Raw genomic sequence first — 20980 nt, forward strand, 5'->3', positions numbered from 1 at the left:
ATATGATAGCCAGATCTTTATCTCCCTTTGCCTCCACCATCCTTAATGGTATCTTGTTATGAAACCACCATGAAGAATAAGTAGCTGTGGATTCTGTCCCAACATTTGATGTGTACCGAGAGGGTAAGGTAGGATTTGGATGATCTTGAGCTATGATACAGAATCGGTACTGCCTAGACATGGTAAGGCCTTGCTGTCTCTAATTACGGTGGCTGCCAAAAATTAATTACTAGAAAATGGAAATCAAAATCTAAACCAACTGTATTAGAAGTGGTGAATATGGTAACAGAGATAAGGTAATTGGAATTGAGATCTTTAAAAAAACGTAGGAGCAAACTACATAAGAAAAATGGTAATTGTGGGAACGATACATACAGGGGAGGAATGAGGTTTAAAAGAAGCTAGGACTGAAATGAGATATGTAATGGTTGACAAAGTGATTGGGTGGATAAATAATGTATAATTATTGCAAATGGGAGTGTGTCAGTATGGTTTGTGATGTAAAATGCTTGCAGCTAGGATTGTGTTGGTGTGGTTTGTTTTCATTTATATAAATGTATGATTGCTTATGTCGTAAGTGATGGTTTAATAAAGATGTTTCTTGTTTAAAAAAAGGGGGGCAGGAATTGAATAATTTACGTAATGTTGCTTAGGTTACATGATATATAGCAATATATGTGAAGCATAATGTTTGTTAATTTTAACTTGTTAAAACTGCGGTAGTGGTGCTGCGGTAGCGTTGTCGTCTCACAGTAAGACGTTGTCCCGTTCGATTCTCAGTTAGAGCGTCTTCTGTGTGGCGACATGCATGAATAGGCATTCCTTCGTTGAAGGTTGTGCATCAGGCCCAGCAAGTCGGCATGTAAAAATCTACTGCCAATCATTAGCGGACCGGAGTTCCGCTGTGGCGACCCCTAACCGGGAAAAGCCAAAAGACACAACATAACAAAAGCACCGTTTGATTACTTTTATATAAATGTGTCTATATCACACGTAATAATTCAATAAAGGTGTTTAATAAAAAAAAAAAAAAAAGGTAAGAGTTGGATGTTATGTCCTTGGCATAATGTAGGATCTTCATTATTCTACTATGTCACCTTGCATTCCAACCCCCTCTAAATTGCCATGTCCTACCTTCCGGACAGACCTGGTAGACCTAAGTCTGAAACTGTTACTCCATTTATCTTTCCTGCCTTACAATCACCTGTGTATAATATGTAAGGAACAAATGTAATCTGAGGTGCTAAATGGAGGAGCATGAGCTGTGGAAAATAACTGAAGACGTTGCTGGCTCAGATCTGCCACAAGGGCAGATAACCCTACAGTTGAGGTGGGCAGAGTGGGATAATGAAGATCCAGTGTTTTATATATATATATATATATATATATATATATATATATATATGTATACATATATATATATATATATATATACATACATATATATATATATATATATATATATATATAAATAAAATGGGTGTGCCTTCGTTGAAGGTTGGGCTGGCACCTTGGCACCGTAAAAATCTACTGCCAATCATTAGCGGACCGGAGTTCTGCTGTGGCAACCCCTAACCGGGAAAAGCCGAAAGAAGAGCAACATATATATATATATATATATATATATATATATGTATGTGTTTGTGTGTATATGTTTAAGATATATATATATATATATATATATATATATATATATCTACTGTTTTTTCCATGATTTACTGAAAATTAATTGTAAGCTGTATACTCATCAAAAAAAGAAGTTTGATGAAAAAGTTTGATGAAACTTATGATTGTAACATGAAAGAAGTTAGCAGACATGGATCACATTTCGCTTTACACTGCTTTGTCTAAAGAAATGAAAGTAGTACAGATGAAGGACGAAGTGGGCATACTATAAATGGCCTTTCAAAAACAAAAAAGTGTACTGATAAGTATCAGTTTACTGTGGCTGCAATTACTGCCTTTGACAACCTGTGGCCTTCAGGTGGTTTTCCACATTTGTGTGTGTGTGTGTGTGTGTGTGTTGTTAGCATTACTCACTGATTCATGTTAGTCTTTAATGTGAAAGCTTCCTTTGGCAAGAGTGTGTGTCAGTAATCTATCCTTCCAACAAATGCTTCATTTCATTCTGTTTTTCTTCCAGTTTTTCAGAACAAAGACAGGAGACAGATTTTCTGCATTCTTATATAGAGTTCATACTTTTAATGTATTCTACATACAGTTGCTTCCTCCAACAAGCCATTGGTCTTTTTTGCCTCATGTGAAAATTCTTGTTTTATGTCTTTCAGGTTTTGGCACAGCAGCATGCTTTTTTTTTTTTTTTTTTTTTTTTTTTTTTTTTTTTATATACAGTATTTGGATCTAAAAAAAATAAACAAAAATTTGCTGATGTTAATTATTGTCCACACTTACCAGGGTCAGCAATACATGCTTAATGTGAACTGTCAGTCACTTGTTTTATTATCTGAAGGCTATTGACAGGTTCTGTTCTTTAACACCATTGTAAACTGTTTATTTTTTTTCATGGCAGCAAGACTGTCTAAGAATATATAACCAAGAAGGAGCATACATTATTTTGTTTGGAGTGAGGCATAGTTAGAGAATCAAGTGAACAAATTTAGAAAATACTGAACTTTTTTGTTGTCACTTTAAGTTGTATTTTGGCTTTTGAATGTTCTTAACATGTTTTGTTCTTCATATATCTGTAAAAAGCTATTGAGGAAACTCAACCTTTTAAGTAAAAAAAGGTGCTGTTTGTTGTTTCATTGTTATCTTTGTATTGTGAGCTGTTTTAATTATAGTTTAGTATTGTTTACCACAAAATGAGTACCATGAAGCAGGCCATAAAAAAGTGTTCTTGTTTTACTCCTTTCTTCCTTAGATTCTAGAATCCTTTTCAAGTCCTTTTATGTGATTCATGATAGTAATAAGGTGTTTTTTAACCCCAGTAAAAATAGTATAATTGTACTGTCACAAGCATCTTACAAAGTCACAGGAACCTGACTGCTTTTCACTTTATTTATGATTTATATTGATCTCGTTTGTTTTCAGAGCTGGTGTAACCTATTTATAGTAGTTGTAAATCCTCAAAAATACAGTAGTTCAACTGCAGGTTTTTTAAGACTGTCAATTTGTAGTCCTTTATGTACTGACAGATCCTCCTCCACACTCTTTAGCATTTCAAATGTATCACTGTAAAGAATAAGCTGTCAAGTGACTATTCACCAGTGTCTTAAGTAGGAAGATGACTGATTTTATACTGAATTTTAAAGAAATTTGCTTGATGATTTTGTCCAAAAGTATTATATTGCTCATATTGTCTAGTACAAAGTGGTACAACCCTTTGTCTTTCAAGGTGTGCTGTTACAAGATTTGTTTTTACTGAGGAGCAAATGTTTTCATGTATTACATTTCCCCATTTTGTTTTATTGCTGTCCTTTTGATTTGGTACACTCTAGCATGCTAACACTTCATCACAATCGTTGTGCATAATAGATTAGTAGTTATTCTGTATGCTATGTATACGATTAAATTGCTACTTTCTACAAAGATGATATAGTCACAGAAAAGAATACCTCAAACAAGTGGATCACTATTCAAAAAATGTTTAATTATATGCAGCAGTACTGTTTGTCTTCCTCTATTTAAAATGGCATTAGAAGTTCAACAGCACTGTGCATATTTTTTAATTGTTGCTGCTGGCATCAGCAAGACTGAGGACTGCCTATGTAAGATTGTGGGCAGTACTTCGGAGAAACTGCAGATTCCTCTGTGTATGTGTGGTGTACCATGCAGGAGGAAACAGTTTCCTCTGCCAATGCACATGAGTATTTATGCTTAAAAATAGGTTTGTGAACCTTCTTTCCATTTGATTCCAAAGCAGTGAAATTAACTTTTGTAAAATGTGCATGTTGATTTCTGGTAACACATCTTATTGGCATGATACTGTAGGGGGAAAAGAATCCTAAGATTTGAGTTAAACTGCAGGAAAGGGTAGACTTTTCTTGTAATGTAGATTTCCATAATTTAATAAGAATTGATAGTTTTGCAAAATGCCCCAAATTTCTGCTTGATGTTTTTCTTTTTATTTGTTTTTAACAGGGCATAAGCTTACTGACTTTGAAAGACTGGAATTACTAGCAACTACTTCAGCTTTGTATGTGTCTGCACAACTGAGATCACAGAGGTTTCTTGATCCGGCGAGGTAGGACAATTTGAAAAATAAATATTTAATGATTTTAGATGTCCTTTCTGCTTGGGGTGATCTATAGGCTTACTTTTGTATGCAACGAAGGCTGGATCTTATATTCTGTTTAAATTTTGGTATTTGGCAGATTGTTTTTCCCCCATTTCTTTTTTTGTAATATTTCATACCCTATAATGATATTAAATAGTGCCAGAGCAACATCATTTGAGCCAACTTAGCACATTTTGCATGTTCTGTTTTTTTCCTAATAAAACTCTGTTTATTGAAAATGACAAAATCAGAAAGTTCAACAAATAGTTTAACAAATAATATAGTACTATTTTGCAACTATTTAACAATAATGAATTGTCTGTAATATATATATATATATATATATATATATATATATATACTGCGGTGGTGGTGCTGCGTTGTCGCCTCATAGCAAGACGTTGTCCCGTTCGATTCTCAGCCAGAGCGTCTTCTGTGTGGAGGCATACGTGAATGGGGCGTGCCTTCGGTGAAGGTTGTGCATCAGGGCTGATAACCTGGTACGTAAAAATCCACTACCAATCATTAGCGGACCGGAGGTCCGCTGTGGCGACCCCTAACCGGGAAAAGCCGAAAGACATAAACAATATATATACTGTATTTCCATAAAGATGGTTATAAACAGTTTCCACTACTTGAACCTTCAAATACTAAGATTCACTTTCCATAGAGTAATCAAGGTCTTTTGCAATTGAATGAAAAAACAGTATATAACCAGAGTGACAATATTTAATTTTGTTTCCAAGTCCTTATCTAGTATAAGAATGAAATTTATAGAATACAATAATATCACTAAACAGTTTATTTGAAATTGGTAAGGCAACTTGAAATTAACAGGTACAAATTGAATTCTCAATGGCAAAATGTTGCCAGACATATTTTGCTGATAATTATTTTTGGGATAACTGTCTGCGCTTCTCCATATTCCATCCAAAATTACAATTAGTAAATCCACCTTTGACTTGCAACATAGACCAGGTATGTATTACACAAACCAAAAGGGGATTAATCCTTAAATATTCATCTTAGATTTCCTTCAAAAGGAAGTATAAAAAATAACTTCTATAAGTGCTGCAAACTGAAAGTACTTTCACTTAATTACAGATGATCTTACACCTAGAATATTTCCTCTTTCAATGAATAAATCAAAAAGTCATTTTATAAACAAATTAAATAACCGTATAGTTCACCTCCAGCTGCTAGGATTTCCCCAAAATGTATCCTAACACTGAGCTTTAAATACTGCATTGTCAATGAAAACATAAACCCTTATTAACTTTTCCCATAGCCATCTAAATATTTCTTCATGTCAAAACTATGCATAAAATCCATACTCAAGTAAACAGTACTTTTGATACATACTAATGCATTATCCAGCTAAAATCATAGTCTTAAACATTCATCCAAGATATATATATATATATATATATATATGTCTCACCTTTGCATTACCAAAACATTTTCCCCCTGAAAGTTCAAAAAAGATAAACCACAGCACCATTTCATGTATTTATCAACCACAGCTTCCATTTATAAGGATTAAAATGTCTTTTAGCATACCCACACATTTAATCATGAATAAACAAGCTTATCTTCTTGTAGATATAAATGCAGTGTTAAAGCACAAATAAGAATTGTCAATATCATAAGCAGGCTTGCCACATAATTATGACACTAGTGTAATAGAAATCATGAATGTATTGGCAAAATTTGACAGCAGTATAAATTAATTGTTACAGTATTATAGTATTGTTATAGTAGTATAAATTAATGATGTATTAGCTGTTGCCCAGTATCCCCAATATTGTTTACCCTGTAGCTGGAGTCTTTAGATGAAGAGATAAAATCACATTTAAAGGGGTGCAAATAAGAGGGATTAAATGAAAAGACTGAACTTTTTTTTTTGCTGATGATGGAATACTGTGTACTACATATTCATAGATTAAGTTACCAAGGGTATTTCAACTGCTTAATAATTGCAAGACGTTAGCAGGATATAAAATCAATGTTTCAAAGACCAATTCAATAGCAGTAAATTGTGTACTTTAAAAGTTTAATACAAAAAGTTCCCTCTTCACAGGAACACTATGTAATGAAATCCTAAGGATCTGCTTTATGAAAAGCAGCCAGCAGGCTGCATGAAATGTGGGGTGAAACACAACAGAAAATAACTTAAGTTTGACAGTGGAGGCTAATGTTTATTGATGTGGACTGTATGATCCAAGCCATCAGAATGCACTTGTACCCCTGGTATATGATGTGGAGTAATCCTATTTTTATACCCCCAAAGATGTTTTCTGGATTAGTCTCAACAGGAAACTGAAAGAGTTTTGTTGGAAGGAGGAAGTTAAATGAGAGTATTTTTAGACTTCTGGTAAAGACTGAGGGTTTGTCTTACTAGATTTGAAGAGTTATTATCATGCAACACAACTAAGACTTATATCTAATGCAGGATAATAAATGTAAGAGCAATGGAAAACAATGATATTAAATAAGAAGGCAATATTGTACAAGGATTAATCAGTTAACTTTTGGGAATTGTGGAGGTAGGACAGTTAGACTATATCAAGAAAACATTGACAACTAAACATGAGACACATTCAAGATTGCAAAAGACAAATATTGCCCGTGGCGATGTGAATTAAGGGTGAGGATATCACAAAGATGAGAACATGTGCACAATTTATGGAGGAGAAAGAGCAGAGAGTCTAGATATTGGAAGCAGATAAATAGAGGAGCTGGTAGTGGAGTGGCTTGTTTGGTAATAGGAGGAAGATAGATAGGCTTTTAAGCTAACTCCCAGAGAGGGAGTGTTTATACTAAGTATTAATCAAAATGTAAAGGACAAGATTAAGTTGGTATAACTAATGAAGTACTAAACCAGAACTGCAGTATATCTTAGTTGCTAGACTAAAGGTATAGAAAAGAGAAAAGCTAATATCAAAGGCATATGTTGGACGGGGGAAATAGAGTGCACAGGAATTTTACAATACAGAAAGGAATGGTACTAAAATAGGGTGAGATTATACAGATGAACAGAGGAGAGAAGTGGGTTTAGCCCCTAGGTTTGCAACAAAGGCTAAGAAAGTAAGAATATTTGGATGGAAATGCTTGCACAAGTATTTTTATACTCCATCTAGGTTTCAAAGAAAGTTTCCTTTAAATGATGTTTTGAGGTAAAGACATGACAAGGAAGAACGGTGCACTTGGGAGCATGTGTTTTGAGAATATGAAGGCTTAGGGTTGTATAAGGAGGAAGTTCAAGCACTATTCAAGGCTATATCAGGAGAAGCATTAATGGGAAGGAAAGAGGCCATGCTAATAAGCTAGTTGGCTAAATAAAGGCTAAAGTGCATAAGCCATTAATTTATTGAATAATTATGCTAGTTTAAATGCATTTTCACAAAAAATGGAAGTTTAGAGAATTACCAAAGTTAGAACAACTGATAATCGTTATTAAGGAAATCAAACAGATTGAATTGAAGTTAGTAAACAATAGCATTAATAACAAAAGGAAGAGCAATGCAGTAATAAATAAGTGGTCAGCATAGGCCTTCTCACAAAATGTAGAGCAGAGTGAAGAGGTTACTTAAAGATTTAAGAGAGGGGAAAAGGAGAAAACTTATGAATAAAGTGAATGAGAATGAAAGAATTGTACAACACCCTAGATTGTGAAATTGTATTATATAAAATACTTACTGTCAGAGTAAGTGAACATTGTAGCCCTCAAACATACATTTATAAATAAGGAGGATATATCAAAGGTCATGAAGCAATAATTAAGGTATAAGAGTTCCTCTCTGACAAGCTGCATGTGAGCAGAGGAACTGGGCATGGATACAGTATTTCCCCTTCATTATGTGTTTTATTTTTAGCGGTATTGGCAAAGAAAGTAAGGGTTTCACAAATTCAGTGGCATAACTAGTTAGAAAAGTTAGTTTTATTTACCAATGTTATTTTGTACTTGATAAAGCCAAAAAAGTGCATTTTGGTGTTGTGGAGTAGTTTGAAACTGTCTCATGTCTTTTCAGAATATAACATAAATGAAGATAAAATGACACTTGTAGTGGTAAACCATGAAACCAGATATGAATTGTTTCAGCAATACCCTTATTTATAGAGACATGGTAAGATAAAATGTACAAATGTATGGATTAAAAAGGATTCTCTTCTGGCAACTGAGGATATATTGGAAGAATATGTTGATTATGGATATGGACAATAAAATAAATGCAGGCAGTAGAAATCTTTTTAGTCCCTTTAATGTTACATACAGGGCGGGCATATTTTATCAACCAGAGGAGAGGCTGCTGATAATAATTCAGAATTTTTGAAGAAACTTGTTTAGGAGGTGCTGATGGTAAGAGTTAAGTGAGATAAGTCTGTTCTCCCCATAGAATAAGGTGGTTTAGGGCTACCTGACTTGAAGGGGTACTTTAAAGATATGCAGTTAAGACCAATGCACATAACTCAAGTAGAAGGTAGTAAATTAAAGTGGAAAAGGATGCTTATGAAAAGGGGCAGGGCAGTATGAGAGAGAACGAGAGACTAGGATTTTGGATGCAGGTCCTTAAGGAGAATAACACTAGCCATATAAAATGTTATAGGCCTAAATATGTAAAAAGTATTCTCAGAACTAAGGAAGTGATGTAATGGAGAAAAAAGGAGATTTTACCAATAGCTGTGTTTGTAAGCAAAGACATAGAAAATAGTCAAGAAGGATCTTGAATTTACTAGAAGAAATTAGGACAGGAAGGAAATGTAATAGTTTAGGATGGGGGCAAGCAAAAATTTGAAGTGCAGGTTACAGACTGACTTTTCTGTAAGTTAGTAATGACAGTGTATAGGCAAAGAGAAAAGGATAGTGAAGTGCTGATTGAAGGACTAACTCTGGTAGAAGTTTAGTCTAGAAGAGAAGCTGCTGTTTAAAAAGGTTTAATTAGTCGAGTGTATAAAATGTTGCATAATAACTATAGGAATCAATCAGAGGATGTTAGAAACAATCGAGAAAGGAGAATGTAATGTTATTTTACAAAGGATCAATGGGGAAAAAGTCTGTTAAACTGGCAGTTTAGGATTTTTGCATGGAAGTGTTTGTGTAGGTATGTTTATTCTCCAAGTATACATCTAGGATTTTTCCTCTGGTAGATTGCAAGCATTGGATGTTTGATGGGGAAGAGAGGGGTAATTGGAAAGATACTTTCAGATTCTAAAAATTACCTTTAGAATATTTTAATATAAATGTTGGGGGATCAAATGGTTGTAACTGAGGAAATGATTCTTTTGAGCTGGGACATAGGATGTGAATTGCCTAATCATTGTAAAGGTTTTACTAAGTTTAATGCTTTTAGCTGGCAGAAAAACAATTACTAGAAAATCAAAGTAAAAGTCTAAACTAACCGTATTTGAAGTATTGAATATGGTAAGGCAGGTAAAAGAACTGAAGGTGGGTTCTTTAGAAAAAAGGAAGGAACAAATTTCATAGAAATAAATGGATTTTTTATAAACAGTACATGAAGAATAATGTTGAGGAGGAGGAGTGAGGTTTAAGGGAAGGCAGAAAATGAACATTTTTTGTAATTTTGGGAGTAAGTGGAAATTGTTAAAATGGAAACATAAGTGTAATGCATGACAATAACAGTGGAAACTTTTATTACAGCTTTTCTTTTATGTTAGTATATGTAAACTCATTTTGTAGTTTAAAATGTGCTAATTTTATAAAGGTGTTTTAAAAGACACCTCTTGTGTAGAATTACACTTTTAATTCGCTTTTGTTTAACAGAATGTCTGAAAGGAGTGACCAGCCTTTCGAAAAGTGCAGCTTTATCAGTGCTAATGATTTAAGAGATTTGTTTCCTTAGGAGGAACTGATTTGTTTAGTGTAATAGATACAAATGGGATGCAACTGTTATGCGCTTCCTTGGAGGCAAGGTCAATGATATTTATGAAGCAGTTCTGAAACTTTGTAGCTCACCTTTGAAATATAGAGTAGTTATTTGTACATGTGGGCAGGAACAGCACATGATCATGATTGGTTGAAAACAACAAAAGTTTTTACTACTCTTTTGCAGTTTAATCAAGAAAAATGAATTATTCCAGACTTTTCTGCTTCGTTGTTAAGAATTATAAATTTCAAATTTAGGAACAGAAATTATTTTAGGAATGTCAATTAAAAGGTTAAACTTTTTTTAGGTTTGAACTTACTGCATTGATTGTTGAGCTTAGCAACAGACCATTTCCACTTTTACAGAAAGGTTTCAGATGACTTGTGTTATCCATGCTCACATGTTGTTATTGTAAAGTAACACGACTTTCTCAGGTTTTTCAGGTAGAATCAAAAAGGGAAGTAACTCCCTAAAACCTAATAGATTTACTTGTATGTGTAGGTAAGTGTGTGTGTTTGTGTATATATATATATATATGAACAAGCATAGTTTGGTATACAGGTTCTGACATCTAGAGTCAGGTCACTTAAGAAGCTGATTGTGACATCAGTTTTGTAACCAAAACCTGTTTAAACAAGGGGTTCTGTTACATCATGTAGAGGGTCACACATTTTTTACTAGTTGCAAAGCTTGTAGTCTAGATCATGGGATGGCCCGGGGGGGGGGGGGGGCGTTGTTAAGAAACCCATTGAAGTTAAAGAACTACAAATGTCAGCAGGAATATTGACTGTATCACTATAAAATTACTTTTAATAATTTAACACCATGACTTTCTTTCTCTATACAGATTGCAAAATAATCAAACATTTTGTTGGATTTAATAGATCATGTGCATTCTTTTGAAGCATCAGATACAACTCTGATTGGTGGCTTCAACCTTCCATAACATGATATGGGACAAAGATACAAGTCACATAGGTACTCGGGAGTCTTATCTTTTACCTATTTTAAAACACAATGATCTTACAAAATATTCGCCACAAACACATCCAAAGAACTCCTCAACGGCTGCATATAAAAAGAGTAGATTTATTGGTGAGCGCTTTCGTGGTGTTGAAACACCACATCTTCAGACCTAATAACAGCTATACTGCACTCTGCTTAAATACCACTCAATCACTGACACGCCCAAACCTTTTCACATGTCATCATTCAACTATATGCTAGTTAAACTCACATTACCTAAAAACAGAATTATATTCAATAATCATATGGATATAAACACAGTATAAAAATAAAAAACTAAAAACACCTCATAATAAATACATATCCAATATGCAACATCTTTAAAAACACACAAAAAATGTAAAAGTCACTGTGCTAACATCATTAATGTGCATTGCAAAAAAGAACAAATGTATCGAGCAGAACTCCCTGTATAAGCAATACTGACAAGCCTGCTGAAAAATGCAACATTATATTCATAACAGAATGTTACTAATGTGTACTATGTAGGTAAAACCAATAGAAAGCTGAGATATAGAATCAGAGAGCATTTATTGAAAATTAGAAACAAAGACAACACCAATGCACTGGCAAGGCATGTTGACAAGACTGAAACCAGTCACAGTTTTAGGTTTCAGGTAATAGAAATGGTGTATGATATTGAATGAGGTGGTGATGTAGTGAATCTGATTGAGACAACAGAGAGCAGGTGGATATTGAGGCTTCGAGCAGACAAGGGGAGGGGGTTGAATGAAAAGGTACCTCTCAAACCCATATTGAAGTTCAGACCATTACATAGGTAAACCTGCTGTTTTGAATTATTGTATAGGACTATATATTGCTTAGGATAATAACATTCTGTTATGAATATAATGTTGCATTTTTCAGCAGGCTTGTCAGTATTGCTTATACAGGGAGTTCTGCTTGATACATTTGTTCTTTTTTGCAATGCACATTAATGATGTTAGCACAATGACTTTTATATTTTCTGTGTGTTTTTCAAGATGTTGCATATTGGATATGTATTTATTATGATGTGTTTTTCGTTTTTTATTTTTATACTTTGTTTATATCCATATGATTATTGAATATAATTCTGTTTTTAGGTAATGTGAGTTTAACTAGCATATAGTTGAATGATGACATGTGAAAAGGTTTGGGCGTGTCAGTGATTGACTGGTATTTAAACAGAGTGCAGTATAGCTGTTATTAGGTCTGAAGAAGTGGTGTTTCAACACCACGAAAGCACTCACCAATAAATCTACTGTTTTTATACGTAGCCATTGAGGAGTTCTTTGGATGTGTTTGTGGCGAATATTTTTGGAAATTGTGTCCAGAGACTACGTACTACTGACCATTACCTTGTTTGTGTTTGGATCTTACAAAATAATTAACAGCACCACTTGAAGCAGTACAAGTCAGTATTAATAAACAGTATTTTAATTTTGAATATTGCCATCTGTTCAAGGTATTGATTACAATGCAGTGAAACCCATCATGTTTTAACTTCAAAATTCCTAACTTTTTCTGATGGACAGACCATTTAAAACTGATCAAGCTTGTTTGAAGACTAATTATGATGTAGCTACAGCAATATATGACAACTGGAACTGGCTTGCTAAATACCAAGAAATCTTTCAAATGTTCAATGGATTTTTTTTTAACTAAGAAGAAAAGAGGTCACAATGCAAAGATTGAAAAGAGGACTAATATTTGCATTGATGGTTGAGATTTAAATTTTAGTTAATGTAACCGATAATGCTTGCAAAATTTGCCAGAAGTATAAAGTAAAACAGCAGTGTAGTAAAGTATGTAGATAAATTAAAGAAGCTGTAAAAGGAGTACAGATGGAATTAAGTGACTGGTAATTATGTAGTTGGACCATTGATTTTTTTTTCTGTTAAAAATCATGCCGATATAAGGGTAATTGTTGCTCCTTTTTAAATACATTACAGCTGCTAGGTTAAGGCACAAGATGCCTGTCCTTTTAATTTACTTAAAAAATGAAAAATTCTACACTATCAAGGAGAAGCTAGAAATATATTATAAGCATTTAAATATTTCATTCTTGTTTTTTTAATGCTTCTGGTAAAGAGCACTGTTGGGCATGATTGTATCACAAATAAAAAGATAATAAAACCTTAGCTGTCCTTATTACATTAAATTTGCAAGGCCTATTTAAGATGTGTTTCAGTGATAGAAGTGTCCCTCTTGATTAGAAGTGGACTACAGTAATACCAGATATAAAAGTAAAGGGAGCATGTGTCTGGTTACTAATTATCTACCTATCAGTCTTCTGTCCACAACCCCCTTTTCCCATTTTTGCACAGCACTGGAAAATGTAATACAAGACAGGATATAATTAAACTAAAAGAAAAACATGTTATCAATGCTGTCTAACATGCTTGCACAGGAAAATATACTGTCACCAAAAATTTAAGTTTACATTTGAATGTAGTTTCTACACTTGAACACAGTGTGCACATTTGTATTGTATACATAGATTTTTCTTGAGCACTTGATGCCATCAGTCACACTTTACTGTTGAACAAGTTGTGTAGGACGGGTCTTTGAGTGCAACTTATTGCCTGGTATCATAACCAGTTAGTGAACAAAGATTATTCTTTTGAGCTGGCAAGTATATGTTCATAATAGTACCCCCTTGTGTGAGGAGACCTGCAAGCATCTTAGTACCATATCTTTTTATTCTTATCTTAGTGACATAAACTTTGATGCTTATGTGTTTTGTTTCATGTGTGTAGATGATATTAAAACAGGGGGAAATTAATTTCTAGTCAAGATAATGCTTATACCTTTCATCTTTTTTAGATATTCTAACCACCTGGAAAAAAAATCAACAATACGTAATTCAGTACAACCAGAATTAAATGTATGACATTTGTTTAAAAAAATGGTAATTAAATTGTTCTACAGGGTCAACATCTTAAAAAAGCTTATGTTTTTAAGGATCTTGATATGTAGATTAGTGAGCATGTTATGTTTACAATGTATCAAGCATTAGACTCTAGGGATCAAAATCTCTGGTTTCCATAAACATATATAAAAGAGTAAGAAATGAAAAAGTAACTACTACCACTCTGCACAGACATAGTGAAAACTAAACTAAAATACAGATGACCCTTTTGGTATACTAAAATTTTAATTATTTATTGCTTTTCTTTACTGGGAAAGTCTGACTGGGCACATGACCCATTTTCAGCAGAGGTCCAGAGAGAAAACCTCCTTATGTTTTAAATGCAAACGATAAAAATACAGAAAATGCAAAAAAAAAAAAAAAAATACAAACATATAGATAAATACTGCCCTTGTTACAGTTTGGTACACCAGTTACGGATGTGATAGCATTAAAACATCATTTGCATATACTGAGATGAGAAACATATTATTTTAATACAGTATGCTGATGATGCAACCAGACTCTGCTCAGCTAACAACCTCCTCATAGGAGGAGGGAGGACAATTTTAGAGAAAAAATTAAAAGGGAGATAGTGAGTGAACAAGGAAGGAACAAGTAGAGGTTGGGAGAATTTGTAGTTAAAGGAGGTGGTTGAATTCTCTTATGGGAGGTGTTTAGGCTGAAAGTAAGTAGAGGAATGATAGGAAGAGATGGGTAGAATACTTAGCCAGTTTGTGTACAATTACACAGCCATGAGTTGAAAAGGTGAGATTTAAGTTGTTTTTTTAAATGCTGTTAGGGTGTGCTCCTGTTTTATTTCTGGGTCGGTGAGTTCCAATTTTTCAATACATGATGGGAGTATAGGGAGTTCCCAGCCGTACTGTTAAATGTGGACACAGCTGAAAGGAATTTGTCAGTGGAGTGGAGTGGCCTTGAGGGCTGAGATCATTTGGAGAAATGCAGATGTTGGGTTTATAGATGAGGTTGTGTATGAAAGGGAATTGGGAGTAAGTCAGGTAGTGGACTAATTCTAACCAGTGAAGTTCTCTGAAGGCAATACAGTGGTGCGCTCTATGGGGGAGACGGCAGCAAATTTTACAACCTTGTTGTAACATTATTCACGTTTGTTTTGTTTGGAAGTTAGACAGGACCAGAACAGAGTATAGAAGTGAGGGGAAGATGAGAGGGGAGGCAGTCTTTCTTGTATTATTGGACATAGATGACTATGCTGCATCTTCTGAGCTAGGTTTTAGTGTGCTTTCTTTAATATGTGTTGGGTAGGGTAGTCAGCTTTTAGGTCTTTGTCAATATATGTGCCAAAAAGTTTGGTTTGTGGGACAACTTCGATTTTGTTTTTCTTTGAGGAGGTAATAGAAAGAAATAGTGTTTGAAAGGTGTTTTGGGGGACAAAAAGTGTAGATTTATTTGGTTGAGGAAGAGCTGGGAGTTTATCAGCTAGGTTTCTACAGAATTGAAGGCTTCCTGGGTTAGTTTTTGTAGTGTGTCAAGGTTGTTAGCTGAGCAGAGTTTGGTTGCATCATCAGCATACTGTATTAAAATAACATTTTCATGTGCCTTGTTGAGGTCATTGATAAAAATGTTGAATAGAATGAGTCCCAGGATAGAGCCTAAAGTGATGCCTACTGAGACTAGGAGAAAGGAGGAGGTGTTGTAGAGCCATTTCACTGCATGGGATATATTAGAGAGGTAATTTGTAATGATTTTAGAGTTCTGTCATGAAGACCAAGACCACCTAGGATTGAGTGAGAGACTGTATTGAATGGTTTGGAGAGATCAAAAAAAAAAAAAAAAAAAGTATTTTATTCTTATTTTTTTTTGCGTGTGTGTGGATAAAACCTAGAAGAGCAGGGGAGTTTCTGTGATGGAGCGGAAACCGTGCTGTGATGTTGATAATAGTGCGTTTTGTGTGGCATAGTGTAGGAGTTGACTGATTTTGGACAGGGGTGAGAGGATGGCAATGGACCTATAGTTACTGAGTTCTAGGGAGTAGCCATCTTTATGTAAAGGTAGAATGTAACGTTTTTTTTCCAGAGGAGAGGAACATCTTATTCACTTTATGGAACAATTTATAAGAATTGATATTGTATAGGATAATGCCTCAACTACAGTTTTAAGGTAGTCTACTGGTAAGAGATCAGGGGCTGGAAAGTTAGGTTTTAGCTTTTGTAGGAGCTTTTTGATTGTGGCTATTTGGACTAGTTGAAATGTTAGATGTTCTTCATGTTTCATTGTTGCAATCATCACACTTGGGTTATCCTGCCAGGGGTAGCCCTCAGTCGGCCCGAATACCAGAGGCTTAGTATTTCTGCGTCAGTTGCTGTTGATCCAGGACTGGCGTCAGGTTGTTAGTGGTATAAAAACAGGCAACCGACACCATTACATCAGTCTTTCTTGCTGAGGAGCCCGAAGCAGAAGCAGTTTGCATGAGTGCCGGATGGCTGCTACCTGAGTTTTGTTCCAAAATTGAAGTTGAAGTCATCTAAAGCCAAGTACCCCATCAGGGATAATTTTTTCTTGCTCTAACCGATGTCAGAAAAAGTTAACAATTGTCACACCTGTGGAAAGCAAATACCACACCGAGATTTCCATTCTTACTGCATCTCCTGTTTAGGCTCAGACCACGACGTCCCTCGCTGTCAGTTTTGTGCTTTGTTCAACATCAGAACTATACGTCAGCGGGCCCTTATCGTAGCTAAATACTTTTGCTCTCGATCTCCATATTCCGAAATGGCTTTGGTAAGCCATCCGACTACCAATCTTCCTTAAAAATGTAAGGATAAAGACAGAGACCTCACAAGTCCAAAATTGCTGTCGACGCTTCCATTAAGCTAGTCGCCAGTTTGCCGGTACTCAGTGAGGTGCTTTTGCAGCCCCTGACGCCTGTTTCTGTGGATTTGCAGGCCACTACCAAGACCCGTTCGGAGTCCGGTATACTGCGAGACTCTTCTTTGACTACGGAACCTGCGGATGTCTCTACCTTAGATGGGTTACGGAGCCACTGTGCAGGAACCGGCTTCCAAGGAAGTTCAGTTCTTACTAAAACTACCGAGTTTCTAAGGCCCTGGGTACGAACTACTCCTAAAAAAACGACGACCCAAGCTCAAGCGCCTGCTTCCATGCCTCAGTGTCAAATTCTTAAAATTGCAGAAGACCTTAACATGCCGATTAGGGGAAGACAGCCTACCCATGCTAAAAGAAAATGAGACTTGTCCCCAGCAGTTTTATCTGACCAAGAGTCTGACGACGCCAAGGTTTCTGTTTATGAAGACATGCCCGTATCAGCTTATGAGGATTCAGATGCAGAGGAATCCATTCCTTCTGCCTTTCCTCCAGAGGATTTTTCTTTTGGTGAAACCCTACATACCTTGAGAGAGCATTGCCATTGGGAATGCCAGGATTATCCTCATTCCAAAAAGAGACTCTGGGAATTTTTAGATTTACCACAGCAGAGACCCTTAGCTATCCCTCGTGTTCTGGATGTTGTGGATCATGTTTTTATGGAATCCAGTCTGACTTCTGATAGACTACCTCCTACTCCCAGGAAACCTGACAGGTATTACAGAGTCCCTGACTCTCACAAATTTCTTTTCAAAAATCCTACTGCTGACCCAGAGGTCATCTCTCAAGGACCTAAAGGAATAAAAGCAACCACAGCTAAGAATCCCACTCCTTTGGACAGGGATTACTGAGCTTTAGACAGATGGGGTAAAAAGGTATACACCTCTGCAACTCTTGCCATTGGAGCATTAAATTGTCAGGTCCACATGCTGAAATACTATGGAACTTATTAAACAAAAATTATCTACCTTCCCAGACTGTGCAGAAAGTAAAGAATTACAGGAGCTTATGCATTCTGCAAGCCAAGTTGCTAGGCATACCCTGCATTGTGGCTTTGATGCCCTAGAAGCATTCTGCAGGGCAGCAGGTGCAGGTTCTGTACTTAGAAGGCATGCTTGGCTTAAGGAACAGACCTTGCCAGACCATGGCAAATCAAAATTATTGGACGCACCACTGAACAAAAAAATCTGTTTGGCACCAAAGCAGAAGATGTTTTAAAAAAGATGAAAGAAAAAGCTAAGTCTATGCAGACAGTTAAAGACTTTTTGCAAGTCCAGCCTCCGAGATTCAGTAAGCATTGCCCCTCAAAACATTGGTCCTTTCCAGCCCCTTCAAGGCCACCTCAGACTACACCTAGGGGAAGCAGACCCACCAGACAGCAGTCCCAGGGAATGCAGAGATCTAAGCAATGGAGTACCTCCACTTCTAAAACAGGGAGTGCTAAGCCACCCCCTTATAGAAAGAATTCACAATGACTTTTCAACTCCACCTCTTACCTCTGCCCACCTACTTGTGCGCCTAGGGGAAAACTTGCCTCTCATGCAAAAATCTGAGCCTCCATCATCAACAATCGATGGGTCCTCAACATAGTGTCCCAGGGGTACAGATTTTATTTCCACACACTGCCAACCCCAAAAGGGTTCCCAGATCTTCCTCCAAACCAGTGGGCAGAGGCACAAAACCAAGTTCATTCCCTGCTCTCCATGAGGGCAATTCGGCCTGTTCCTGCAGACCAGATAGACCAAGGTTTCTATTCCAAACTTTTCTTGGTACCCAGAAAAGAGGGCACCTGGCACCCAATCTTAAATCTATCCATTCTAAACACCTTCCTGGTGGTACCAAAATTCAAAATGCTCACCCTCCAGCAGCTCCTTCTTATGCTGTCCAACGATGCCTAGTTAGCCATCCTAGACCTGAAAGAGGCCTATCTGCACATCCCAGTCAGAGACTCTTGCAGGAAATATCTATGTTTCAGGGCAGGATCTATGCATTATCAGTTCTCTGCACTTCCCTTTGGCTTATCCACTGCTCCCAGAGTTTTCACAAAATACCTGACTCCACCCATTGCTTTTGCAGACAAAGACATATTCAAATTTACCCCTACGTGGATGACTGCCTGATTCAGGCAGTCAGTCAGGAAAAGCTGTTGCAGCACCTGACATTTGTAAAGGACCTAGTGACCTCACTGGGGTACACAATAAATGAAAAGAAATCCAAACTAGTCCCCAGTCAGAAAATTGTGTTCCTGGGAGCAAACCTAGACACAGCATCCCAGATGGCATTCCTTACTCCAGAAAAACAAGCCTGTCTGACAGGCTACTTCTCTCAACTGGCCACCAGAACCCAGTTATCTGTAAGGAAAATCCTGCAAGCTCTAGGGTTCATGGCCTCCTGCATTCTACTAATTCCATATGCCAGACTGCATATGAGGAAACTTCAGTGGTACTTAAAGAGCCTTTGGTGTCAGCATTCTCAGAACCTGGAAACTATTATACCTATAATACCTTGTCTAAGGAAAGATTTTTCTTTGGTGGGCAGCACCATCCAACCACAACAAGGGACTTCCCTTTTCACAATGCCACGCTGCCCAGACCCTAACCACAGATTCATCAGACTATGCCTAGGGTGCACACCTGGACGGCAGGTGCATTCAGGGCCACTGGAGCCCAAATCAAATTCATCTGCACATCAACCAAAAAGAGTTGCTAGCTGTTCAGCATGCTCTGACAGCTTTCAGACCTATACTCTCTCCAGGGCCTCTACTAATCAAAACCGACAACACCACAGTGATGTGGTACATCAACAAGCAAGGAGGAACCCACTGTTACCCACTCTGCAGGCTAGCCATGACCTTTGGAACACGGCTTCAGCCGTGCATATTCACCTGCTAGCACAATTCCTGCCAGGCAACCAAAACTCTCTGGCAAACAACATAAGCAGAAATGTCCTAGACCCACACGAGTGGCAAACCCCAACACCTTCAGCCTCGTAACCCAGAAATGGGGTACCCTGAAAGTGGACCTATTTGCCTCCCACAACAAACACCAGCTCAGCAAATTCTGCACCAGAGAACCTCACAGCAAGGCCTGGAAAGTGGATGCCCTATCCTTCCAATAGGTAAACTTCTCAATCTATGCATTTCCCCTCTACCTCTTCTTACATGGGTATTACTCAAAATAAGACAGGAAAGACCAAGGGCAATCATGATTGCCCCAGACTGGCCACGCCAATACTGGTACCCACTACTGTGCAGTCTGTCACCGTTGCCTCCATGGCACCTCCCTCAGATTGCAACTCTCCTGACTCAGCAGGAGGGAGAGTTCTTGCATCCACCATTGCAGACCCTGAACCTGGGAGCCTGGTTTATTCCTTGACCTCTCCTCCAGTGGCCAGCCTAAGCAAGCAGGTCCTGGATGGTATAATTGAAGCCAGATGACCCAGCACTAGAAAATCGTATGCTGACAAGTGGAAAAGGTATTGTTCCTGGATCCAGGCTAAAGGAGCTGACCCAGCACAGCCTTCCTTACCTCTCATCCTGGATTACCTAGCAGACCTACTTCACAGGGGCCTACCCTTCTCTTCTATTAAAATCTATGCCTCTGCCATCTCTGCTCATTATAGCACAGAGCCACCTCTCTTTTCACACCCTAGTTCCTTAGAGGGGCTAATAACGTAAGGCCACCCAGATGAGCCCCTACCCCTGCTTGGGATCTTAACTTTGTGTTGGAAAAGCTCATGCTACCCCCCCCCCCCTTGAGCCTGCAGCTTCAGCAGAGTTAAAATTCATCTTTTGGAAAACAGCCTTGCTTCTGGCCATCACATCAGCTAGAAGACTGTCTGAGCTACAAGCATTCATGGCTGTGGAACCCTTCATCATGGCTGTGGAACCCTTCATCATTTTTCATGCTGACAGGGTCTCCCTCAGGACTAACCCAACTTTCATGCCTAAAGTGGTGCCCAGTGTGGCTCTCAACCAATCTATTCATTTGCCCACCTTTTTCCCTAAACCTCAAAATAAGGGGGAAAGGATCCTGCACTCTATGTGCACAGACAACTCAGATTCTACCTGGATAGGAC

At 37.1% G+C, this 20980-nt stretch overlaps 1 protein-coding gene across 2 annotated transcripts in view; it reads left to right on the top strand.

The window, feature by feature from the left end:
* PCCA (propionyl-CoA carboxylase subunit alpha) overlaps positions 1-20980 on the top strand; it is a 4227722-nt gene that overhangs the window by 2876693 nt on the left and 1330049 nt on the right. For both annotated transcript variants that reach the window (XM_044071233.1, XM_044071234.1), the window contains one exon: positions 4102-4204. In XM_044071233.1, the coding sequence (XP_043927168.1) occupies positions 4102-4204 (103 nt within the window). The remainder of the gene's footprint in view (positions 1-4101; positions 4205-20980) is intronic.

The sequence above is a fragment of the Protopterus annectens genome, chromosome 5.part0 (assembly GCF_019279795.1).
Source record: "Protopterus annectens isolate FY-2018-M chromosome 5.part0, PAN1.0, whole genome shotgun sequence".
Taxonomy (NCBI): Eukaryota; Metazoa; Chordata; order Ceratodontiformes; family Protopteridae; genus Protopterus; species Protopterus annectens.